Here is a 22,050-nt window from a genome sequence, read left to right on the forward strand (position 1 = left end):
TCTGCAACAGGGAATTTGATTCCAACTTAGCTAGTTGCAGGAGTCTAGGATGCTAAAGTCTTGTGCCAACATTATGCGGAAGAATCCACATTTGGAATTGAAACTCTATTGGTCTGTTAGCTTTGGGTTAGATAGTAACTTTTCCCTTTAGTTGCCTACAGGAAAGCGTGAACCTTAGGTTGTTTGTTTAAATGTTATCCAGCTCTCCCTGGAAGATGAATCCAGGGGTTGGTTTCTTGCCTCCTGCCTGGTAGTTAGAAATATCCACACTGAAGTGAGACCATGTAAATTGTCATAGGGATGACTGGCTGGCTGATGCTTTGTCCCCTCCTAGAATGTGGCTGCTGTCCTTCCAACTTTGTACTCCCTGACACTTAGCAGCCTGATCAGAGGCAGAAGTGCATTTGAAAGGTTTATGGTTTAGACAGCTGAGAGAGGACAGGATCTATGCATCGTTCCATTTACAAAGTTGTTGTTAATTCCCTTCAAGTCGATCCTGACTCATGGCAACCCCTTGAATGCAAAGCAAACTACTCCATAGAGTTCCTTGGACTGTGACCTTTTGGAAACAGATGGCCAGATGTTTCTTCCAAAGGGCCTCTGAGTGGGTTCGAACTGCCAACACTTTGGCTAGCAGCTGAGTGCTTAATTGTGACATACCCTGGCAGCCATCATGTACAGAGAGGAGGATGCTAAGGACCTCTAATGACCAACTGCATGCTTTGTCCTCCTTAGGGAGCAGATGGAATTGCGGGAGCTGCCGGGCCACCAGGAATCCAAGGACCCCCGGTAGGTACCTCTAGACATAGGCCATAAAGCATGTCTGGTCCAGGCACAAGTCTTTGGTCTACAGGCATCTCAGCATCATGTTCGAAGCCCAAGTTCAGGCCTTCTCAGAACCCCAACTGCTGGCTAGCCCTTCTCTGGCCCTCCCGGCCTCCCCTGGCACACATGTTCCGAGGTTTGATTTGACATCCCTCTTGCAGTGAGTTGGTGGTCGAAATTTCCTTCTGATTTCTTCACCACTAAAATAAATGTTTGAAGAAGTAACTGGGTGATATGTATTCTAGAATTTGGCTTATGACCACCAATGCCAGTAAGCTCTAGGGTTAGTTCCATCTCTCTGTTCTATCCTGAGCAGACACTGGGGGGCAGAATGCTTGGGGTTAACCCACCCTGAGCTTAGGCTGTGTGCCACTGTTACCCTTACAGCTGAGAAGAGGAATGTGAAGATCAGAAAGGGGAAGTCACTCATCAGGGTCCCACAACCACAGCTAGTGGGGCTGGCATTTGAACACACAGCTTTTAAAACCTAGAATTCTTTACATTGCAGAAAGCTGCCAGACTGCTTGGTTTCAATGTCATAAGCAGAGTGGCCCCATCCCCAAGGAATGCATGACACCCAAAGAATATAAGTGCATCAATACTTAGCATTGCCGTCGAGTCGGACCCTACTCAGAGCGACCCCTCCTTGGAGTTCCAAGGCAGTGTCACTATGGGAGTAGTTGCCCCATCCTTCCGAGGAGCCTCTGGTGGGTTTGAGCCACCAGCCTTTGGGTTAGCAGTCAGATGCCTTAGGCACTATGCCACCAGAGCTCCCAATTAGTGCATAACTAACATAGGCATTATCCTCATTTCATAAATGAGGAAAGCGGGGACCAGAAAAGTACAATGATGAGTTCAGGGTCACAGTGAGGGCATGTCTGGTCTGGACACAAGTCCTGATCTACAGGAATCTCAGCATTGTGCCCGAAATCCCGCCAGCAAGAAAGTCCACCCTGCCCTGCTACCCTTGGACTCTAGAGCCAAGGGCACATTAGAGATCACTTTGTCCCACTTCCTCTTCCTCAAACAAGGCAGCCAAAGCCAAATGGGGTTAAGAACTGGGTCTTACAGGACAGTGAGTCCAAACTGGAGTTAAGTCCATTTGCAAACTTGCGATTTGGAGTTCTTTCTGCGATTCCACCCTGACCCACCGTGTGGGATGGTTGGGGCGGGGGAAGGAAGATGGAGAGATTGAAAAATTACAGCCACATGATTCTTTTTATGACCATTATCTGCTCAATTCTTTGGAAGCAGCCTGCCTAGAAGTTCCAAGATGAATAAAATATAAACAATGCTGCAGGCAGCTTTTTCATTGATTTTCGGGCAGCGAAAGATTTCTCTGATAAAAACCAATGGACTGTTTGCCCAAGGAGAATAAATGTGGAGCCCAGATGCAAAACCATGACATTCCTGAGACTCAAACTATATCAAATAAGGCTTTGCTTTTATGGGGCCCTTTGGCAAGTTAGGCACATGCTTGAAGCTGTCCATGGTCCTGGCAGGTCACCATACCTACCAAACCCAAATACAGTAGAAGCCTTCTAGCCCAGTGAGGATGAGTAAGTTAAAATAACAAAAGAGAGTTAGATGGGGAATAATAATAATAAAAGAGACATACAAAATTTTTCTTTTTTAAAAAAATTAAAACAATAATGCACGTCCACTTGCCAATCGCATAGAACAAAGATGAAGCTTTTAGTTAGACTTTGAGGTGCATGCCATTATTCTTTTTGTTTCCCCTGCTTAAAGTGTATTTTAATTTACTTTTTAAAATGCATTTTATTGAAATATAATACAGTGAAATACACAAAATTAAAGTGACATGGGTCCATGCATTTTTTTTTTTTCTTTTTGCAGTGTTCCCTCCCCTCCCCTCCCCTCCCTGGCAACCAACAAAGAAAGTTTTCCCATCATATATAAACCTTTCCTTGACCCTCCACAACAACGAACTAATACTATATTTGTCCTTCTGTGATTGACTTATTTCACTTAACATAATGTCCTCCAGGTTCATCCATGTTATGCGGTGTTTTGCAGATTCTACATTATTCTTTAGTGCTGCATAGCATTCCTTTGTGTGTGTGTACCATAGTTTGGTCACCCACTCTTCTGCTATAAATCTTAGAAATAAGTCCCTTGCCAGATATGTAATTATCAGCAAATATGAATTTGTTGCTGTAATTTTTGTTATGTGCTTTTTTGTGGTGGCAATTTCTTTGTTCCATGTAATTTTCTATGCTGAGCTTGTTTTGTTTATGAATCGTGTTATCACTTCCTTCATTGCTATTGTTTTAGTATTTCCTGAATATTTATGCTGGTCCTCTTTTTTGATGTGAAGGTTTATCATTTTTCTTTGAGGGAACCCTGTGATTTATAGTTTTCTTCTCAAGTTTTGAACAGTCCATTCTATCTTGTAGTTGTCTTGACTTCACTACCATCTAGAAGTTCTGTAATGACAGTTTTTTTCCCTCTTTTTGGTTTGTAGTTGTCCTCATTTGTCAATTGATGTCTCTGGTTCCCTGTTTACAATCTTGTAGGTTTATTTACTTTGGATACTTCCATAGCTGGTTTGGTTCCTAGGTTATATCATCATGTGTGTTAATGGTCAGTTGTTGTTGGCTGTTGTTGCTTCTCTGTACAAAGGGCACCCTTTAGCATCTCTTGTGAGGTTGGTCTGTTTTTAACAAATTCCCTTAATTTCTGCTTATCTGGAAATGCCCTAATTTCACCATCATATTTGAGGGACAGTTTTACTGGGTACATAATTCTTGGTTGGAAATTTTTCTCTTTCAGGGTTTTATATATACCATCCCATTGTCCTCTCACCCGCATGGTTTCTGCTGGGAAATCTGAGCTTAGTCTTATTGGCTGCACCTTGTAGGTAACTTTTCATTTTTCCTGTGCTGCTCTCCTGATTCTTTCTTTGTCTTTGGTTTTGGTGAGTTTGATGATGATATGTCTGGGTGATTTTCTTTTGGGATGTATCCTGTTTGGGGTTTGTTAGACATCCTGAATGGCTATATTCTCATCTTTCATCATACCAGGAAAATTCTCTTCCAACAAATCTTAGACAATTTTCTCTGTGGTTTTATTTGTTTCTTCCTGTTCTGGAATTCTGATTACATGTAGGTTATTCCTTTTGATGGTATCCCATGTGAAACTTAGGCTTTCTTCATTTTGTTTTGATCTTTTTTCTTATTTATCCCTTTCCAAAGAAGTGTTCAGGTATTTGCCTTAAATCTCCCTAATTCTGTCTTCCATTGATTCAATTCTGCTCCTTTGTCCATTCAATGTCTTATCTATTTCTGAAAATTAAGTATTAATCTTTTGGACTTCTTTGTGTAGATTTTGTATCATTTCTAATTTTTCATTTATTTTGTCATTTTGTTCTTGTATTGTCTCTTGAAATTGTTACAGGGTTTTCCCTGTGTTTTCCTTGATCTGTCTCTCAATTCATTGAAGATACCTAAATATAATTCTTTTGAATTCCTTATCAGGGAGTTCCAATGCTGCATCTTCCTCAAGGATGTGCTTTGAATCTATATTCTGGTCCTCTGTTTCTCCTGCTTTATGTGGCTTCTTTGTGGGGACTATGATGCTCTGTTGTCTCTGAGGCATTGTGACGTTTTTGTGTTTATATTTAATTGGTGATTGTATGTTGGAATGACTTGCCCACGATTTTCATTTTCTTTGTTTTCTTTGTATGTTATCTGTGCAAGCAGAGTACTATGCTCCTCTATTTGCTGGTTGACACCACTTATACACTCACCACCTGTCTCCTTTCCTGTTGTCAGCCTCTGGTATGTCTTTGCCGACCTTGGCAAACAGAACCTATTCTTAGGTCCCTGGAATGCGAATGAGAATGCTATCACTTTAAAATCCAAAATGGTTGCCACTTGTAAAGATTCAAAATGGCTGCACCCTCGGTCACTTTAAATATCCAAAATGGCTGCCACATGTAAACAATCAAAATGGCTGTGCCCTCCAGACAGCAGAAAGTCAACAGCTCAGGCTGTCTCCCTCTTTGCTGTTTCCCTTCCTAGTCATAGGCCACCAGCACAGTCGTCCCTGCAGCCCTTGATGACCAGGGTTGGTTGATCTTTAGGTCAGTTATCCGGTCCCAACACCACTTGGAAATATTCAGGCTGTTGGTCCCATCAGAATAGCTGACAATCCGCAGCTCCGATCATCTCTGTACTCACTGTGTTCGTTCAGGTTTTTCCACTAGTTGGTGACTAATCCACTTCTGCGTAGTTCCTTTCAAAGCTGAGGTCTCCAGGATTATCTTCTGTGTCTCTGTCAATTGGTTTTTCTTTTCTTTGTTGAAGAGGGTCTGTGTCGCTTGTTTGCCTATTCTCCATCTTACCGGAAGTCTGCATGCCATTATTCTTGTAAAAAGAACATTTATCCATCTAGTTGTTGCTTTTGTAAAAATTTGTTTGAGAATATAAAGGTACCTGTGAAGGAATCTGAATGTAGAATCTTAGACTGTTAGGATCTGTCCCCCACCCTGTCCTGTCTAGCTATCTTACAGCTATTGAGTTAGACAGTGAGTGAGTTTATCAAATATCTTCAAAGACCTAATGAATTTATACCAGAACGATAATTCTTTTTTTTTTCTTTCCACTTTCTCTATTGGGCATCTAATAACCGGGGAGCCCTGGCAGCACAGTGCTTAAGCACTCAGCTGCTAACCAACTGGTCAGTGGTTCAATCCCACCAGCTGCTCCATGGAAGAAAGATGTGGCAATCTGCTTCCATAAATACTACAGCCTTAGAAACCATATGGGGCAATTCTAGTCTGTCCTATAGGGTCACATCACCATGACTTGGATTTGACTTGACAGCAGTGGTGTTTTTTCATTATTATTTTAATATATAATTACATTGTATAATTCCTACAGCAAATAACAATGGGTACAAATAGGTTTAAAAGACAAAACTGACTCCCTGTAGCCCATAACTCACCTGATGGGAACAGAGGGGCAGAAGTGTACTGCTGTGTGGCTATTAGGCATTTGCATTTGGACAGGATGGAGGGGCTGGTTTATCACAGGGGTGGTTACATGGAAGTTGGTTAGAGAGTATTCATCATATTTTAGCTCCCTAAGTGAACCGTTTGTAAATGATGACATATAAAAAATGTATCAACCTGAAACAAAGATCAAATTTTGGTTTTGATTTTTCTTCTATGAGGCCACAATCAGAACCCTCAAGAATACCTAATTTTGTGTGTGTGCACATTAGTGGATAAAACCTGGCATTCGTATCTTACCACCAAAGAAATACTAGTGGCAGAACCCATGCACAACAGAACAAAACCCTGCCAGGTCTCAGCCCACCCTCACAGTTGTGGCTTTGTTTGAGCCCACTGTTGCAGCCACTGTGTCGATCCATCTTGATGAAGGTCTTCCTCTTCTTGTCTCACCCTGTACTTTACCAAGCACGAGACACATAATGACATGGAAGTGCTCTTTGTGATAGAAACGGTAACCGATGAGATGACCTCATGCTGATTTAGCAGTTTTGGTTGGCAGTTATGTGTGTTGAGGAATAAAATGATAATTTAAGTGTTAATTAATGCAATTTTCTAAGCATGGTGTTTCAGCATTTGAGGTCTAGTTCATGGGGGAAAGAGATGCTAAAAGCGACTGTTAGTGGTAAAACATCTGGGGGCCTCTGCACAAGATGATGATTATGCTAAAACCATCCACTAGGTGTGTCCCCAGCCAGCTCTTCACTTGCATTGGCTGCTGTGCACACACCACCTCCAGGTACAGTTGTCTGTGCTGTGTGGAGGGGCACTGAGTCTCAGGCATTTTGGAGACCAAGTGCCGAGTTGGGTCTGGACTGGGTCTTTTAGACTCCAAAGCCCTGATCTCATCTTCCACAAGGCCTGCCAATCTCTGGTTCCCCCTGAGTCTATGGAATAATATATAACCCATGAACTAGGATAACTCTATTCTGCCCCAGGATACCTCTGTGCCCTGGGGGAGGCAAAGACTGGGAAGCAATGGGGCTGCTAGAGCCATACCTCCTTTCTGACTCGGGACTCCTTCTCCCCAGCATCAAAGGCAATGCTGTGCTAAAGCCTTCACTTCCAGAAACGTCTATCAGAAATAATCTTTAGATGTTTAACCTCAAATTGAGACTGTGCCCTGAAGTCCTCTTTGAACCCTAATTAGTTTACCCTTAATAAGTAAGCAATGCCTACTTTGTGCATCGGGATTTTTTTAAAGAATTCTCTCTGTGAGAACAAATTGGCAACAGCAACTCGAAAGGTTCGATGAGAAGCAGAGAGGGCAGTGAGTCTAGTCAGTGGTGGCAGAACAGTCAGGAGAAGTGTGGCGAGAGTGTTTGCGCAGCATGAGCAATGTCATCAGTGTCACATGTAGAAATTGTTGAAATGGTGTATGATGGTGTGTATTTTCACCAAAAAGGAAAAGGTCAATCAGAAAGATGAATGCTGTTTTTATGTCTTATATCTTTAGGGGAAAGAAGGTTTGCCTGGACTCCAGGGCCCATCTGGATTACCAGGAATCCAGGTAGGTGGCTTTAAAAAAAAAAATAAAATCTAGTTTCTGTATGAAACAAACAAGTATATGTTTCTCGTTACTGAAGCACAGCGTGGTCATTATAGGAATTTTGAGTCTTCTAGAAAATGAGAAGAAAATAAATCATCAATCTATTTACTAATCAGAGCCAACTGATGAACGTTTGGTGGGGTCAGTCTTAATCCTGTTCCTTGCATACTTTTGTTGTTGCTTATTGACTTAAGTAGTATTTTCATCAGCACAGTGCTGAGTAGGAGGAATGGCTGAATGAATGAGTAACAAATGAATGAGCAGCACACTCCTGACCTGTGTCAGCACTTGAGGAACAGACAGACAGACCCAGCCATGGTCTCAGCCCTCCAGCGGGGGGGTGGGGGGCTGCAGTCTCAGGGAGAAGCCAGACAGAACAGCAAGACCCCATGGATGTGGAGTGCACTGCACGGTGTGGCAGCGGGAAACACGGGGGCTGCGCAAGCCTGGGGATCAACCCCCAAGCAGAGCAGAGGGGCACCTGGGCTCCCGAGGGGAAGCAAGGTATCTACTTACACCGATGCTACAAGAAATACGAAATCTTCCCATGGCTGCTAGGTGCTGTGAAGGATGCGAGACCCAGCGACTCTGTACCAAAGTGTATTGAGCCCTACCATTCGACTCTGGGCAAACAATCTGCAATTTACTGAGTGCCAGCTCTGTGCCAGGCACTGCACAGGAGGGAGCCTTCATGGCACATGTGATACCTAGTGAGCATGTCATACATAGCTAAGAGCCAGTAAGGGACTCTGTGTTGTTTCTTATTTTACATGAATTAACACTTTCCTAATGACAAGCACAGCTCGTCGAGCAGCTGTGTGAAGTAGGCACAAGAGATCACAGCACCAAGTCCTCCCCCTGCCCTGCAGCTGCGTCACCCTCATTTCTTAACGGGGAGGCCCCAGGAAGTGGAAGAATTGTCTGTGGTGCACAATGAAGGGCAGCCTGTCTCTCTCCAAAAGCCAAAGCTATCTCTTCAGTCATTTATGAGTCCCTCGTGTACCCAGCACCCTCAGCAGGATGTTCTACCATTCCAGGTGACACCCACATCTGCCTCCAGAGGCCCCCCGGGGCCCACTGCCCACCTCCAGCCTGAGCCGGTCTCCCCCCGGATGCTTAACCCATGGCACTGGGCGCTCTTTTCTCTGTGGCTCCTCTGCCCCACCTCCTGCTGCCTCCTGCACCAGGGCAACGCTTCCTGGAGTTGAACTTTTAACTGAAAGGATGATCAATACAGCTGACTTTGCAGACAGCCCAGCTGGTTTCTTTAGGGTTTGTGCCGCGACGCCTGGAGCGGCATTCCCAGAGAGTTACAGGTGCACGTTGAGCATGGGGACAGCGTTCTGGCTGGTCAATAAAGTCGGCTCTCTGTCCACAGTGGCATCCGCCAGTAGCCAGGCACCGAGGCTGAAGGCACAGCAGCCGTGTCCTCGCAGTGCAGGAGCGGGGCCAGCCATGCCCCGGGATCATTTATTGGTGCCTGATTTGCTCAGCATTGCAAGCAGACACGTCAGCTCAGAGCCTCCTGGCGACTCTGCAAGGCGGGCTGATGCCCTCTCTGGAGGAGATGAGGCACTGAGCGTCCAAGGGGCTGAAGATCACATGGCTCAGAGGTGGCAGAAGGTGTGCTAGCCTTCCTCCCTGGGCTCACTTTCCCCTCTCCCTCACGGCCTTGCTACTCTTGTTCCTCAGGAGCTGAGCCAGAGCAGTCCAGGCTGGGGCCTTCAGTATTTCTGGGCCCTAACCATCACACTAAACTGTCTCTCATCTCCTGAAGGAAACGTTATTGCTTAGATAAACATGAGGGGTATAGTGCCCAGGTAGATGAGAGGTCGGCCAACAGAAGGTGGGGAACAGGTAAGGGGAATCAGCTTGATTTCATGGAAGGAAAGGTAAAGGGTCCGTGACCTTGCGTAGCCCAGATACAGTCCTTGCTGTCACTCACGCTCACACTCCAGCAGCTGTGCCAAGTGCTTTTCTGCATGTTATTTAATGATCTCGTCTTCATCAGAACCCACGTGTTCCCTGCTCCTCACCTTGTGCAGCCCATGAGACCCAGGCTTGAGTTCCCAAGTTGGGCTTCATGAGAGTGTGCACCTGGGCTTCTTCAGACTGATGGCAGGAGCGATAATGCTGATGCCCCTCACTGTGTTCCCAGTGTGTGCTGGGCACTGATTCTCACAGATCCACAGCTCCGATCTTGGCGTTGGAAGAAACCAGGAAACAAACCAATTCTGCTGTCTGTTGGAATGTGCTGTTAGCTTCTAACTGTGCATATAGCCGTGTTCTAGGAGAAGAAGTTGTGCTGAACCTGCCTTGTGTTCACCGCCCCCATCTTTGACCTCGTAACCCAATTGAGTCTGTTTTACAGGGAGAAGAAGGCAAAGAGGGCAGAGATGGGAAGCCAGGCCCTCCTGGAGATCCAGTAAGGGATGCTCATCATTTCTGTTACTAAATTAATCATCTGCAAAAATAACACCATGTTGAGTGGCACTGTGGACTTTACACAGTGAAAGGGTCTTCTGTTCATTGCTCTGTTTACTTCTCCCACTGGCCCTGCAAGGTAAACTTACTGTCCCCATTTTAAAGCTGAGGAAACTGAGTCTCAGAGAGGTGAAATGATGGACCCAAAGCCACATGGTGGGCTGGTGGCAGAGTTGGACCCTGATCCCAGATCTCCTGTTTCTCCCACCGCATTTTCTGTTTAAGTGCTCCATGCAGCCTTAGTCCTATTGATGTAGGAGGGGAAACTGAGGCAGATGAGCACTGCCTGGAGTGGATGTCTGACCTGGAAGGACTGTTGTTGCTGTCGGCTGCTTAGGGCAACCCCACGTACAGTGGAGTGAGATGTTGTGGGGCCCTGTGCCATCATGACGGGTTGTGATTGGGCCATTGGGATCCACAGGGTTTCAGTGACTGGTTTTTTCAAAGCAGATTGCCATGCCTTTCTTCCCAGTCCATCTTAGTCTGGAGGCTCCTTTGACACCTGTTCAGCATCATAGCGACACCCAAGCCTCCACTGATGGGTGGGTGGTGGCTGGGCACGAGGGGCGTTGGCTGGACACTGAGCCCCAGTCTCCTGCAGGAATGCCCCACCAGTGCTCCAGCCTGAAGACAATCATGTCTCTGAGAACCTGTCTTCACCAACCAGCTCTAGGTGTTGTGAGCTTGCCGTTATCTCGACTCTCACAAGAGAGTCTTGCTTCTTTAGTATCAGATGCCCAAGGACACACAGTGAGAAGGACCAAGTGCTCATGCACAAGGCCCTGTGGCCCTAGAGCCTTCCCACGTAGCTGTGTGTTGGAAGTGTGCAGGGAGCTCTAATGACCCTTCCTATGACTTCCCAGCTGTCCACACTTAGCTTGACCCGGGCACAGGGTCAATAATGATTCTCCAGTTCCCAGCAGCACTTTCTTTTCACTGGTCACCTCCACAGAAGTCCTTGGTGGTGCAAATGGTTAGGCACTCCCCTGCTAGCTGAGCAGAAGACAGGCCCGGTGACCTGCTTCAGGAAGGCCACCCTTGAGGACCCCACAGCACAGTTGTCCTCTGCACACAGGGTCTCCAGGAGTCGGAATTGACTCGATGGCATCTGGTCTTCTTTTTTAATCTCTGACGTAGCCATGGCAAAGAGGAGAAGGTAGTGTGGATCTGAGATTCAGAGAGCTGAGTTTTCCAGATGTCCACCAGGAGGAGACCAGTCAAATGATAGTCCTTCCACCCAGTAGAATACCAAGGAGCTATTAAAAGAATGAGGACCTTCTCTGGGTACTGATAGGGAACAAGCAAAAGTACAGAGTGCAGACTTTGTACTGTTGTTTATAAAAATGGGTGTATATATACATACATGAGGAGCTCTGGTGGCGTAGTGCCTAAGGAATTTGACAGCTAACCAGAAGGCTGGCAGTTCAAACCCACCAGCCACTCCTCAGAAGGAAGACTGGGCAATCTATTTCTTTGTGATACCACCTCAGAAACCCAAGGAGGGATCGTTAGGAGTTGGATTCGACTCTCTGGCAGTAAGTTTGGTTGTGTGTGTGTGTGTGTGTGTGTGTATAAAACTCACTACCATCTAGTTGATTCTGACTCACAGTGAGTGACTCCATTGGGTTTCCAAGGCTGTAAATCTTTACAGAAGCAGATTTCCCCACCTTTCTTCCACAGAGCAGCTAGTGACTTCACCACCAATTTTTTGGTTAGCAGCCAAATGCCTTAACCACTACACCACCAGAGTGCTTTTGTATTATATAAATACATAAAAAACAAACCCACTGTGGTTTAGTTCCAACTCATAGCACCCCTAGAGGACAAAGTAGAACTGCCCCATGGGGTTTCCAAGGCTGTGAATCTTTACAGAAGCTCTCTCATGGTGTGGCTGGTGGGCTTGAACTGCTGAACTTTCAGTTTACAGCCTAGCACTTTAGCCAGGGCTCCGTATATATACATACATAGATATTTTATTTCTAGTGTTTACTCCACAGAACACTAGGAAGAGTGGTCACTGTCCATAGAATGATTTTGAGCAGACAGGGCATAGGGATAGGAAGGGAGCTCTGTGTGCCATAGGATCTGAGTCTGTCATTGTTGTTGTTGTTGTTATGTGCCGTCGAGTCAGCCCTGACTCATAGCGACCCCTCCTTGGGTTTCCGAGGCAGTATCACTACGGAAGTAGGATTGCCCAACCTTCCTTCCGAGGAGTGGCTGGTGGGTTTGAACCGCCAGCCGTCTGGTTAGCAGGCAAGTGTCTTAGCCACTATGCTACGAGAGCTCCCGAGAGTCTGTCATTAGCTTTTTTATTTTTGGAGCCATGCATGAGTTTCTTATTCATAAGATTAAATGGAAACTAAGACTAAATAAAAGTATTGTATGCGAACTAATACAGTAAAACCTGGGAAAGCCAGAACCTGTGTAAGGCGGAAACCTGTCAGAGCAGGAAGACTAACTGGGTCATCAGTAGAGGTCAATAGGAACATGGCCAGACTGTACCCTATCAAAGGTGGGCAACCTGCGAGACCCAGAAAAACAAGGCAGTCCAGTCACGTTCCGACTCTCACAGGTTTCACTGTGGTACTAATAACAGTGCAGTGGTCTCGGATGTTGCTCCTTATAGCCCTTGTAACCTGGCTGCATCCCAGTGTCCCTGAGCCTCAGTTTCCTCGGGGTGAAAATAGCGGTGCCACCTTGCCAGAGTTGCTAAGGGATCGAGTGAGGTGGGAAATCAGTGGGTCACTGCATCAATTACTCTGTCAACTAGGGAGCACTGGGTGGTGAAAGGTTTAAGCTCGCAGTTACTAACCAGAAGGTCGGCAGTTCAAACCCACCTAGAGCCACCTGGGAAGACAGGCCTGTCATCTGCTTCTGAAAGCTTTGAGCCTTGAAAGCCCTATGGAGTAGTTCCACTGAACGCAGTGGGACGCTGTGGCTCCAAATCAACTCAACCGCAACTAACAACAAGAACGGTCTGTAAACCAATGCGGTGACTTCCTTTTCCAATGGCCTGGGTTGCGACTCCTGGAGAGGTCAGATCCGTGGCTCCTTCAGAACCACTCAGTGGAATTATACGGTTTCTGCAGGAGGTTTATGTTCTGTGTCCTTTGCTTGCTCATATGCTGTCATGACTCAGGCGGAATCTTACGCAACTTGCCGGAAGTACCTTCTTTATCCTTTTACCCGGTTGCCAGATGCTGAAGCTGAGTTCCCTGCTAAGAGAGGGGAAAGCGCTTTCAGCTGCCAAGCCAACTGGAAGCTCCTGCCAGGCACTGAGGCTGTGCCAGGCAGCGCTGCCCTGGGGGCGGGGCAGCCAGCCAGGCAGAAATGCGCAGACTAGAAAGGGAGGCGCAGGTCTACCCCCCCCCGGGGGGCACAGCGGCTCTGTGCCCACCAAGTGCATCCTGACTTTCCTGATGTTATCTTCATGCAAACCCTCTACATTATTGTACCACATGAGGTAACAAAGACACGGAGGTTGACTAGCTTGGCCAAGGTGTAAAGTCACTGGGACTGAGCTGTCCATGTAATTTCTCATCCAGGCCAGAACCTTCTGAGGGTGAGCAGGGACACTATGAGCAGTTACTTCAGAGGTGCAGCTCGTGTGACCAGGACTATCCTGGGACAAGCAGGAACACATTGAGCCCTGAATACATGCTGGTTATTTGTTGTTGTTGTTGTTATATGCCGTCGAGTCGGACCCAACTCATAGCGACCCCTCCTTGGGTTTCCGAGGCAGTATCACTATGGAAGTAGATTGCCCCATCTTCCTTCCGAATTTGTGTGGATTAAAATTGCCCAGTTGTCAGGGACGAGAGCTGGGGAATGGACAGAGACTGGCTTACAGAAATACAGTGACTCAAATCCAGGCAGCCAGGAACCCTAACAATGTTGTCCTCCCTCTCTCTTCTCAGGGCAAACCTGGGGAGCCGGGTCTGCCAGGACCAGAGGGGGCACGAGGCCCACTGGTAAGCACTGACCATGTATGTGTGTATGCATGTGTGGTGTGTGTTTGTGAGTGCATGTGTGTGTGGTGTGAATGTGTGTGTATAAGTACATGTGTGTGAGTGTGTTCATGTGTGGTTTGTGTGTGTATGAGTCCATGCATGTGTATGATGTGTGTTCATGTGTGTGAGTGCATACATGTGTGTGGTATATGTGTGAGACTGTGTGTGTATGCATGTGAGTGCTTGCATGAGTGTGGTGTATGTGTGAGTACATGTGTGTGAGTGCTTTCATATGTGGTGTGCATGTGTATGAGTGCATGCATGCATGTGTGTGGCATATGTGGGTGTACACATGTGTGAGTGTATGTGTGTATGGGGTGTCCATGGCAGAATAAAATTTGGCAGCCACGTGGCTCTTGCATGGTGGGTGGTGTGGGCCAGTCCTGACAGGTGGGGTTCAGAAGCTTTCTTGTCCAGGACAGAGGTGCTCCTGGGTACTAAGTCCAGTTATTTCTGTACTGGGCTTGTAAAACTTACTTGCAAATTGCAGCCATTGTTACCCTGTTGTTTTGCTCAGTTTTCTTTGTTTTTGTCCTATTTATTATATTTTTAATGGTTTTTCTCTGGATGATGGAACCTAAAAATGAGTTAATATCAGTTTGGAAGCCTTCTGTAGTTGGAGATTTTCTCCAGTTCTACAAGTAACCTATTCTTACTGCATAACAGTAATTATCACAGTAGTGGTGGCCATCAGAGAAATCATCAGTTTTGGAGAAGGAAGTCAGTTACACAAGCTTTCTCTAATGCAAAAGTAAAGCTCTGGTGTCATTCTGGTGTATTTTTTCTAATCTTTCTCTCTGTGTATGGATTCCCACATCTGTCTAGTACATCTGCATCACTATATAGCCACCAGATGTACAAATAGACACACATACTTTTTTCCTCATAAAGATGACCTCATGTGACACATTTTTTTTTCTTTTGCTAAATGCTTCACTCCTTCATAATTTTAAAATTATTTATACAATTTCTTAAATTAGTTTTTGGAAAAAAAATATGATTTTGATGAAATTCCCAAATCCTATTATCTGGCAAGAAGTAACAAATCAAAATGCAAGTCCTATTTCCTTAATGTTGTTTCTCTTAAAAAAAATAAAATAAAACAATAAATCATGTGGCAAGTATTCAATAAGGAGGAAATACAATGCAAAAATCAATTTCCTTTTTGCTAAGTCCCCTTGCTTTTCACCTAATTGCCTTTTGCCAGAAGAAGAAACCTGAGAATGGGGAGTAACATCCCCTGTGGAGGATCAAGACGCAGAGTTAGTGATCAGTTCTTTTCAGGTGGCTTCCTTGAGGCAAGACCCATCTCTCCTGCAGGGGTGTAAGGAGACCTGCCGATGCAGGGCTGAGGTTAGACCCATCTCTCCTGCGGGGGTGTAAGGAGTCCTGCCGGTGCAGGGCTGAGGTTAGAGCCAGAAAGCACAAGACCCTGCTCCATCTGCCTGGCGTGATGTGGGTTAGTGAAAAGTTTGAAGTACGGCAAGGTTTTGAGTTAGCAAAGGTGGGTTCAGCCTTCATTCTATCATTTATTAACATCATGACCTCTGAGAGGGCAGCTTTCTGACACTCTGATGGACATCAAATCACTCCCACTTTTGTAGGGTGGTTGTGAGGGTTCAAGGAGGAGATCAGATATGTCAAATTCCCAGCTAAGTACCTGGTGCATCAGGTTCCTTTTCTTTGCACTTTTGTCTTGATTGTAGGGAAGAAGAGCATAGCAGGTTCCCTGCCTCTGGGCTGGCTGGTTGGAGGGTCCTGGAGGGATGGAAGTTTTATACTGGCATTTCAGGCAATAAACCCCCAAACTGCTCCTCTGGGCAGTGAGAGTGCAGCACTACGCCCAGGATGATGTCTCCAGAGCTGGCCTGAGTTGTGAGTGTTGGGTGGGACCAGCCATGACAACAGGAGCAAAAAGCTGGCCCCAAAACTTCACTCCAGGTGAAGGCAATGTTGTCCCCAAGGAACCACCTGACCCAGGTGTCTACCCCAGAGGAGTTAAGGCAGAGGGTCCCACAAAGTGGTATGAGACCAAGTAGAGCAGGAAGAGTTCAGTAGATACCTGGGGCGATGGCCCGGCACTTTGGCACTTGTGGGTCCAGCCCCACAGCCCTGCCCCCAAGTGCAGAGTGAAGTGGGAGGAAGGTTCTGAGTTGCTCAGCATCACACACCTGGCCTGAGCTCAGCACACAGTGGCCCTCATTGCAATTCGGTGGCTAATGAGGGTACTCAGGGCAAGCCACTGAGAATGCATAAGGATCCCCTGGCCTGCCATCCCTGGCACCTGCCTTCTGCACCTTAGTAAGTGCTCTTTGGTAGCATAGCTTCATTCTCTTTCTTTCAGGGCTTCAAGGGACACCCAGGCGATTCTGGTGCACCTGGTCCCCGGGTAAGTGGATGCCTAATCTTGGAGGTCATTCCAGGTGACACAGAGCTGACAACTACCTGGGCAGGATGCCTGGATTCTGCAGGCTGCTGAAGCACCTTGCTGCCTGAGAGTGAGAGTGAGCCCCCAGCACAGTGGGCATGATGGAACATGACTCCCACTCCTAGGCTAGTTCTTCTAGCATAATCTTCTGGATGACAGATGTTGATATCATACCAATTTGGTCATATCAATGTGGAGTCAGTTGTGGTCTCCATTGACTGTGCTAGGCAGGGTGACCTGAGTCCTGTAAACCAACAGCTGTTAACCAGCTTATTTTATGGAGGAGAAAACTGAGGCCCAGAGGGGTGGGTGGTTTCTTCAGTGTCACAGAGCTCATATGTGGACACACACATCTAAACCAGATGGCAGGACTCCCAAGACTGACTTCTTATCTATTAACTTCCTCTGTCTTCCAAATACCCTAAATGGAAGGACCCCCCAAGCTTGGTTCATTAGATCTTGGCCATGTTTGATGTAACTGATGGGAACGTGGAGGGTAGAAAGGGTCACATAGGTTGGAGAGGAGGAGCTTGGCCCTCAGCTGGTGTTCTTTCCCACGTGGCTCGAGAGCATAGCGTGGCCCAGGCCATGGGTGCACTCCACCCCAGCCAGGCAAAGACTCTGCCTGGGAGGCTGGCCTGCTTGCCAGCAGGGCACCCTTGCTAGGCAGTCCTTTCTCAGATCCTTGGAAGCCCCTGCAGTTGAAGCAGCTGGTACCTAGCATCTCCCTCCCTAACAGGGGGATCTTTGTTTCTGCCTCCCCTTTCTAGGGAGAGCCCGGTGCCATGGGCCCCCCTGGACGGGAAGGGTCTCCAGGAAAAGATGTAAGTATGGGTATCTCATGGGGCCGGGATGGGCCCATGGGAGGCAGGGGTAAAAGGAGGGATGCATCATTGAGGGACCAAAGAGACACCCAGAAATGGTATCACCGAGGCTGGGACAGCACCAGCGGTGTGTGTGATCTTACCTTGGACCCCACCAAGCCTTTGTGACCTCCTAGGAAGCCCTGGGATCTGGATGGCCAGAGCAAGGCTTTCTGAATTAATTATGCTTTGTCTCTTACTGATACCAATCATAGCCAGTTGGAGCTGTTCTTAGGACTTTATTTAGCAGCATTTCAGATTTCTTTGCACAGTACTTCTTCATCTCCACTGTTCTTCAATCTCAAAGTAATTATGAATCCCTCACATCTACCCTCACCTCCACCTGCCTTGTTTGTATATAGTGCAGGCTGGCCAACCGCTCTCATTTTCATGTGGTCTTAGGATCTGGGCAGGGCAAGCAGTATCCTTACCCCAGTTGTGCAGATAGAAGTGCATGCATGCATGCCCCCCCCCCAGAGAGGCCAAGGGGCTTCCTCATGGTCATGCAGAGAGTCAGGGGCAGTAAGAATAGGCTGGAGTTAAGATCTGCATCCCCAAGGGATAGTACGTACTGTCTGACCTGAGCATCAGTGTGCAGGGCCATCAGCAGGTGTGGACATACCTTGGCCTCTGAGAGTAGGTGCTCAGTAAGGAATGTGGGCTTAGGGTCCTAGGGCCTAAAATGGCCTCACACCTGCCCCTTTGCCTCCTCAAGGCTCTGCCTTGAAACATGGATGAATGTCCTCTTTCCCGGTAGTTAATACTGCTCCAAAGCACATGGGCTTTTGACTGATCTGGTATCAAGAATTGACGGAGCAGGAAGGGATCTTAGAAGAAATCTAGCCTAGCCTATAAGTTTTTCATTAAAGTGGAATAGTTTTAAAACACATCAGTGCATAGAGCCCCAGGGCCCATAGCTAAAAGCAGAGTAGCTGTTTTGACCCAGGGGACACCCACTCCCAGCCCCATGGGGCACCTTTAGGGTGCTGAAGAGCACAGTTTGAAAATCTTTGTGTGGCCCACCCTGCTTGCTTCAGTGTCTAGAAAATAAAAAATTAAACCAGTTGCCACTGAGTCGATTCCAACTCATGGTGACCGCTGGTGGTCAGAGCAGAGCTATGCTTCACAAGGTTTTCAGCGGCTGGTTTTTTGGCAGTAGATCACCAGGACTTTCTTCCAAGGCACCTCCGAGGGGACTTCAACCTTTCAGTCAGCAGCCTAAGAGCATTAACCATTTGTAACACCCAGGGAAAGGGATAGAAAGAGCTTCCCAGGCAGGAATGTGGTTGATGTCATCTACCAAGTCAGGGTGAACTTGGGGCAACAGCCCAGGATGCAAGATCATGTTATGTGACTCTCTTCATTGTAAAGATCCATTTCGTAGAGTGCTGTACACCTTACGGTGCACAGGGGCACATCCCAGCCTCTGTTCTTCCATCTGTAATGTGGGTAGAACCCTGTGCATCTCAGGAGGCTGGTTGGAAGACTAAGCAAGATGGCAGTTGGGAGTCTATCACCACTTTGCAGACTGGAAGGAGCTGGACACGTGGGTGGCATTTTTGAGTGGTTCCAGGCTCCTACTGCTCAGTGAATCGGGACAGGTTTCAAGGAAGCTGTTCTTTTCTGGTTATTGATGGAGTCACCTGAGTTCCTGTGGAACCAGGTAGAATGTGTTTACACAAGTCAAGAAGTGCAAGCACACATGAACGTTGTCATGAATTCACTCTTCTCCATGAATTGTCTGTCAGCAGTTGGGATCATTGGCCAGTAATGATCAAGGATTTTGGATACGAGCTCATTGGTTCTCTTGGGTAACTTGGCCAAGTCTGGTGCACATCTAGAAGCTGTGTGGGCATTTTTTCCTGGAGGGCCTCTGATAACATGACTCCTCTCTGTTCCAGGGTGATGCTGGACCTCCGGGGCCTCAGGGTCTCCAAGGACTGAGGGGCCTTCCGGTGAGTTTTGCTTTGAGACAAATTTGTTCCATGTTTTGCCAGGGTAGCACCATGGCTGATACTTGGTACAGTCCTGTGTGCTGCTGAAAAGTGGCAATGTGTCTCAGTAGTTGGTAAATGGACCCTGTCTTGAGCACCCTGCCCCCAGTGTCCTCTCATACTCCAGGTTCTTTTCTGGACTTCTCCACAATATGGAAATTACAAGGGGACTTCCTGGCATGGCAGTTGGACTTAAAGGACCTCCTCCAGGACCTTGTGAGGGTTTAACCCATTCCTGTCAGATTGACTCCAATTCATGACCCCATGTGTGTCAAAGTAGAACCTCAACCCATAGTGTTTTCAATGGCTCTGAGCTCTGGTGGCATAGTGCCTAAGGCATTTGACTGCTAACCAGAAGGCTGGCAGTTCAAAACCACCAGCCACTCCTCAGAAGGAAGATGGGACAGTCTATTTCCATAGAGATACTGCCTCTGAAACCCAAGGAGGAGTCACTATGAGTCAGAAGTGACTCAATGGCAGTGAGTTTGCTTTTTTTTTAGATCTGATAGAAGTAGATTGCCAGACCTTTCTTCCAAATTGTCCTGTGCACTGGCCCCAAAGCCCAGGATCCAGCAGCATGCATTCTCCTTGGGGCTCTATCACCTCCATGAGGGCAAACATTGGCTCTTTGGGAGCAAAACGCTTATTCTTTTTATATAGCAAGCACAGCTATACATACAACACATAAACAGATACACATTCTATCTGTGGTGTTAACATTTCATGGGAGGATTGGGGAAAAAAATGCCCAAAAAGGCTCTTGGGGGTTGATAATGACAAAAAGTCAAGAAACACTGCCCCAGAGCCCCCCAGGGCTGTGAGTGGCACCTCCTGGCTTTGGCATCCAAGCTTGGGAGTTGAACAGGTGTTAAACCACCTGGGCTTGATTTCTGCCTCGTCATGTGAACAGTGTGGTTTCTTCAGTTTTCTTGTCTGTAAAATTGGGGCAAATATAGGAATCCAGCAGTCCATGATGTGATCAAAGAGTGTATTGTCTGCAATACATCTTGGCAAAGGGTAGCATGCAGTGCATCTGTGATGACCACATGAGCAAACAAAAAGCAAATGCATTCAAAGGCTCAGGACAGGAGCCATGAGATGACACTTTATGAACCATGTGTGCTCAAGGACAGGTGAGTGAGACAGAGATACCACCTCTAGCCCACTCAAGGTGCCCTCTGCAGCAGGTGGGATTTACCCTTAAGAGTGTGTTGTCTCCCAGGCAGAGCTGTGGTTTGTACGGTCTAGTGTGTTCATACCAACCAGAGGAGTGGCATGAGGAATTTGTTCCCAATGTTGTTGTTTTTAAGTACCATTGAGTCAGCTCTGACTCATAGCAACACCATGTACAACAGAATGAAACACTGCCCAGTTGTGTGCCAAACTCATGTCCCTTGCTATACTTGAGCCCATTGTTGCAGCCACTGTGTCAATCTAGTTTGTTAAGGCCCTTCCCCTTTTTCGCTGACTTTTCACTTTACCAAGCATGAAATCCTCCAGGGAATGGTCCCTTCTAACAACATGACCAAAGTGGGAGACTAAGTCTGGCCATTCTCCTTTCCAAGGAGCATTCAGCATGCAGCAATCCAGCTGCACTTCCTCCAGGACAGATTTGTTAGTTCTTCTGGCAGTCCATGGGATTTCTAGTATTCTTCACTAGCACCACAACTCAAAAGCTTCGACTCTTCTTCAGTCTTCCTTATCCATTGTTCAGCTTTCACATATATATGAGGTGATTGAAAGCACCATGGCTTGGGTTAGGTACACCTTACATAGTCTTCAAAGTGACATCTTTGCTTCTTAACACTTTAAAGAGTTGCTTTGCAGCAGATCTGCCCAGTGCAATATGACATCTGATTTCTTTACTGCTGCTTCCATGGGTGTTGATTGTGGATCTAAGTAAAATGAAATCCCTGAGAACTTCAATCTTTTCTCCATTTATCACAATGTTGCTTATTGGTCCAGTTGTGAGGATTTTCATTTTCTTTATTTTGAGGTGTAATCCATATGGCAAGTTATAGCCTTTGATGTTCATCAGTAAGTGCTTCAAGTCATCTTCACTTTCAGCCAGCAAGATTGCATATTGCATGGTGTTGATGAGTCTTCCTCCAATCCTGATGCAACGTTCTTCTTCACAGAGTCCAGTGTCTCAGATTATGTACTCAGCATACAGATTGAATAAGGATGGTGGAAAGATACAACCCCTCCTGATTTGTCACCAAGAGTCACCTGCTAGAGCATGCCAAATACTTACTTTTCCTTTTCTTTCTATTTTTCTAAACATATCCAAGCAGGTTCTGAGTTATTTCTCTGACAACATCACTCTATTCCTTTTTTTTTTTTTTTTTGTAACTTTACAAAACATTGTTGAGAAAATACACAGCATGACATGCTCTAATCCCACACTGTGTCCACGTACAGGGCACACAGACTGATGACAGTCTTCCATTTGTGCAGTCATCCTCACCTCCTTTGCTGAGTTGTTCATCTGACAGCCTTCCTCTTGCTTACCTGGATTTTAGATGTGTTCCTGAGTAAAGAGGAGGAAAGTGCATTTGACCTTGAACTGTTGTTGTTGTTGTTGGTAGGTGCCGTTGAGTCGTCTCTGACATGTGACCCTATGCACAGCAGAATGAAACACCCCCCACCCCCAGTCCTGAGCCAGCTCCATAATTCTTGCTATATTTGAGCCCATTGCCACTGCCACCATGTCAATCCATCTCATTAAGGGCCTTCGCCTCTTTTGTTGACCCTCCACCTTACCAAGCATGACATCCTTCTCCAGGGAATGGTCCCTTCTGACAACATGACCAAATAGGTGAGACGAAGTCTGGCCATTCTCGTTTCCAAGGAGCATTCTGG

At 46.6% G+C, this 22,050-nt stretch overlaps 1 protein-coding gene across 1 annotated transcript in view; it reads left to right on the top strand.

The window, feature by feature from the left end:
- Positions 1-22,050, top strand: part of COL22A1 (collagen type XXII alpha 1 chain) — a 291,312-nt gene that overhangs the window by 237,781 nt on the left and 31,481 nt on the right. The window contains exons 45-51 of the mRNA XM_007940570.1: positions 736-789; positions 7,317-7,370; positions 9,781-9,834; positions 13,811-13,864; positions 16,248-16,292; positions 17,102-17,155; positions 19,096-19,149. Of these exons, the coding sequence (XP_007938761.1) occupies positions 736-789; positions 7,317-7,370; positions 9,781-9,834; positions 13,811-13,864; positions 16,248-16,292; positions 17,102-17,155; positions 19,096-19,149 (369 nt within the window). The remainder of the gene's footprint in view (positions 1-735; positions 790-7,316; positions 7,371-9,780; positions 9,835-13,810; positions 13,865-16,247; positions 16,293-17,101; positions 17,156-19,095; positions 19,150-22,050) is intronic.

The sequence above is a fragment of the Orycteropus afer genome, unplaced genomic scaffold (genome assembly GCF_000298275.1).
Source record: "Orycteropus afer afer isolate SDZICR_OR568_19922 unplaced genomic scaffold, OryAfe1.0 scaffold00069, whole genome shotgun sequence".
NCBI classification, from domain to species: domain Eukaryota; kingdom Metazoa; phylum Chordata; class Mammalia; order Tubulidentata; family Orycteropodidae; genus Orycteropus; species Orycteropus afer.